Source organism: Postia placenta (assembly GCF_002117355.1).
Source record: "Postia placenta MAD-698-R-SB12 unplaced genomic scaffold POSPLAscaffold_12, whole genome shotgun sequence".
NCBI classification, from domain to species: Eukaryota; Fungi; Basidiomycota; class Agaricomycetes; order Polyporales; family Adustoporiaceae; genus Rhodonia; species Rhodonia placenta.
The window spans coordinates 607,693-611,091 of NW_020169843.1; the positions used below are offsets into that span (position 1 = coordinate 607,693).

At 50.0% G+C, this 3,399-nt stretch overlaps 2 protein-coding genes across 2 annotated transcripts; one reads left to right on the top strand and one right to left on the bottom strand.

The window, feature by feature from the left end:
* Nucleotides 1–298: 298 nt before the first annotated feature.
* Nucleotides 299–1,714, bottom strand: POSPLADRAFT_1059572 (hypothetical protein; the record flags this gene model as incomplete). The annotated part of the gene is made up of 2 exons (XM_024481173.1): nt 299–841; nt 1,700–1,714. The coding sequence occupies 2 exons, from the start codon at nt 1,712–1,714 to the stop codon at nt 299–301; spliced, it is 558 nt and encodes a 185-aa protein (XP_024336181.1).
* A 791-nt stretch (nt 1,715–2,505) lies between these two features.
* POSPLADRAFT_1059573 (hypothetical protein) lies at nt 2,506–3,399 on the top strand (the record flags this gene model as incomplete). Its single annotated transcript, XM_024481174.1, has 3 exons — nt 2,506–2,567; nt 2,634–2,808; nt 2,917–3,399. 3 exons carry the CDS (start codon nt 2,506–2,508, stop codon nt 3,397–3,399), a joined length of 720 nt encoding a protein of 239 aa, XP_024336182.1.

A 3,399-nucleotide genomic window follows, 5' to 3' on the forward strand; every position in this document is an offset into this window, starting at 1 on the left:
AGAGAAGTACGACAGATTTTATACTACACAGGACGCTACGACTATCGAAAGTGGCACACTAGTACAAGGGGCTTTGCATTGTTCCTCAAGAAGCTGCCTCACCGAGGGGCACATACCAAGTCCATCGGTAGAGTGACGTCATGCCGAACGCGGAGATGAAGAGAAACATATGGCCACTTCGGACCGGTATCCGTCGTTGAAGGCATGCCGCGAGGTTCGATACCTAATCGGGAAAGACCGGCTACTTCGGTGTGGCTTGGAGCGAAGCGCGCGTTTGGCCGAGCGGCGTCAAGTGGCCCTATTGTTCGCCGAATGCGGGAGATGTTCCGGGATCTACGCGCGAGGCATCGGGACGACCGTGCCGAGCTTCGAGTGAGCGTCGCGCATCGTCGAAGGTGTCGAAGAGCGTCGAAGGCGAAATCGAACTGTTGGGAGACTGAGTCGAAGTGCCGGAAAGAGGTGTATCGGGGCCCAGCGGGGCTCGGCGCCTATCAACGTCCGGGAGCTCGAACGGTTGTTCGTTAACAGGTGACTGTAGGTTCTCTGTTGTTTGTGCTGGTTCAACGTTGATTCGTAGGATGGCGAATACGTCTTCTGGGTGAGCGGGAGGGTGTCTCTGGTAATAGCTGACGAGCTGTTGGTGGGCGACAATCTGCGGGTTGGAACCTTCTGCGCGAACCCAGGAGCCGCCTCGAGGATAGATGGGAGTCCTTCTTGTGGTGGTGACGAAGCAACGGTCTGCTCGGTCGTACTGGAGAAGGGGAGATCCTGCGAGGGCTGGTAGTCCCAAGGGAACCGGGTTTACTGCGTTGTTCGACGTGATGGTGGATGAGTTGTTCGACTAGGTGAAACTAGGAACGTAGCTTAGAAAGTTCGACCTTTTGATACAACGGTCTTTACTCCTATATTGATGCCTGACTCGTAGACAACGAGCGAGGACTTATGGACAGTGCGTCGTCCTGAAGATCGAGCGAGGAAGTCGAGAATGACCACTACCCCAAGCGAGGAGGAGCAGAGACTTGAATGAATAACTAGGTCGAACTTAGGGTTCGACCAACTAATGGTACAACTACTTATACAAGTACCGACTGCGCACGGACCATCGTGTCTATGTGGTCGTGTTAGTGAAGAAAGAAACGTAGTGGTACGATACCAGGCACGAAGTGCGCACGGACCCCATTATGTAAGCTACATAATGTTCAACCTGCGGGTGAGCGCTAAGACAGGCGCCAGTATGGGCGCTAGTAGTACAAGGAATAGAACGGAAAGACAAATGTTTCAAAATGTAATATTGCTTTGAATGTACACCAGCAGACCCTTCAGGGGTGCTTGTATGACATAATCACCACTTCAAGCACATTTTGAGCACACATTAAGCTGAAAGTTCACTGAGGCTGGCTAGCTAAGGAAACATGATATAACTTGCTGGATGCATTTTTCATAGGCTCTGTTTAGGCCCAAAAGTCAGTGGTCAGATGTTTGAAACAATCCATGGTGAGGGAGGGCTGTTTCTAATTGTGTGGACTGGTGTCTTTCACCTTTGACAGATGTAGTAGGTGAAATGACCAGATCACGTAATTGGATGACATTATCTATTTTCACTTTCACGTTTAACCCCAGGACAAAACTGAAACATTTGTCTTTCCATTCTATTTCTTGTACTACTAACACCCATACTGGTGCCCATCTTAGTGCTCACCCACAGGTTGAACATTATGTAGCTTACATAATGGGGTCCATGTGCACTTCATATCTGGTATCGTACCACTATGTTTCTCTCTTTACTAACATGACCACATAGACACGATGGTCCGTGTGTAGCCAGTACTTGTATAAATAGTTGTACCATTAGTTGGTTGAACCCTAAGTTTGACCTGGCTACCAATTCAAGTCTCTGCTTCTCTTCACTTGGGGTAGTGGTTATTCTCAACTTCCTTGCTCGATCTTCCGGACAATGCACTGTCCATAAGCCCTCACTTGTTATCTACGAGTCAGGAATCAACATAGGAGTGTAGACCATTGTATCAAAAGGTCAAACTTATAAGCTACGTTCCTAGTTTTACCTAGTTGAACAAATCATTCACCACCACATTGACCAACACAGTCAACCCAGTTTCTTTGGGACTACCAGCCCTCATAGGATCTCCTCTCCTGCAGTATGACCTAGCCGACCGCTGTTTCATTACAACTGTAGAAAGTGCCCCCATCTATCCCCAAGCCAGCAGTTGGTCTCGCGCAACTGGCCCAAACCCACAAGTCGTCGCACACCAGAAGCTTGTTGAATACTACCAGAGACACCCACCCTCTCGATCAGAAGACATATTCACCCTCCTACGCATTTCTATCATAGAACCTAGCCGAACAACCGAGCAACTATGATCACCCACCAACAACCAACTGTTCCAACTCCCTGAGGTACAATACAACTCTGTCGAGGTTCCTAGCATTGAACCTTCACCACTACCAGCTCCACTCGCACCAACCAATGCACCAGTTGAACTCCCCATGGCGATGTTCACTCAGGCAGACCTTGATCAGTGCATCGCTGCTGCTCTCGCAGCATACCAGTTCCCACAGATAACAGCCAATTGACCCCTCTGTCTCAACATCCCTGCTCCTGAACCCTTCAGTAGAAAGGCCGAGGACCTCAGACACTTTATCCAATGCGTCCTCTCCTACTTTGTCACTACCAACAACACCGCACTCAGCGATGAAGCCAAGATCGCCTTCACTGTAGCACTAATGAGGAAGGACCTGGGGAAGATGTGGGTAGATGTGTACTACGAAAAGTCGGCAGGGGGAACCCAGGTCTATTCCACTTGGGCAGGCTTCGTCGACACCCTTGAACAAGCATTCCCTGAGCACGGGACACGACTCAAAGCACACCAGGTCCTGATGAAACTCCCAGAGTGACAGAAGGACAAGAAGACTGCGCTCTCCCTTGGCGACTACATCACCCATTTCGAACAGCTAGCACAGAAGGCTCAGCTCAAGGACACCGAGGTCAATGGAACCACTCACGTCAAAAATAACTACCACACTCTCCACACCAACTTCATCAGGGGGCTTCCTAATGAGCTCTACCTCTCCCTCACAACAAGGGTCGCCAGAGACCGACCCAAAACCATGAAGGATTGGTATGACAAAATCCGAAACACCAATACAGTCAAGAAAGGAGCCCTTCTCATCACTGACACCAGGGACTACGGCAAACCAATGGATATCGACGCTGCCACCATTGCATCAACCTTCACTTCCACTTTGGGAGGAAGAAAGTGGGAACTAGGAGCCGTTCTCAATGAGGCCGATTGGAAGCTCCACAGGGATGGAAACCTGTGCTTCTACTGCCACATCAAGGGCCACAGTGCCAAGGACTGCCACAAGAAAGCGGCTGCATGA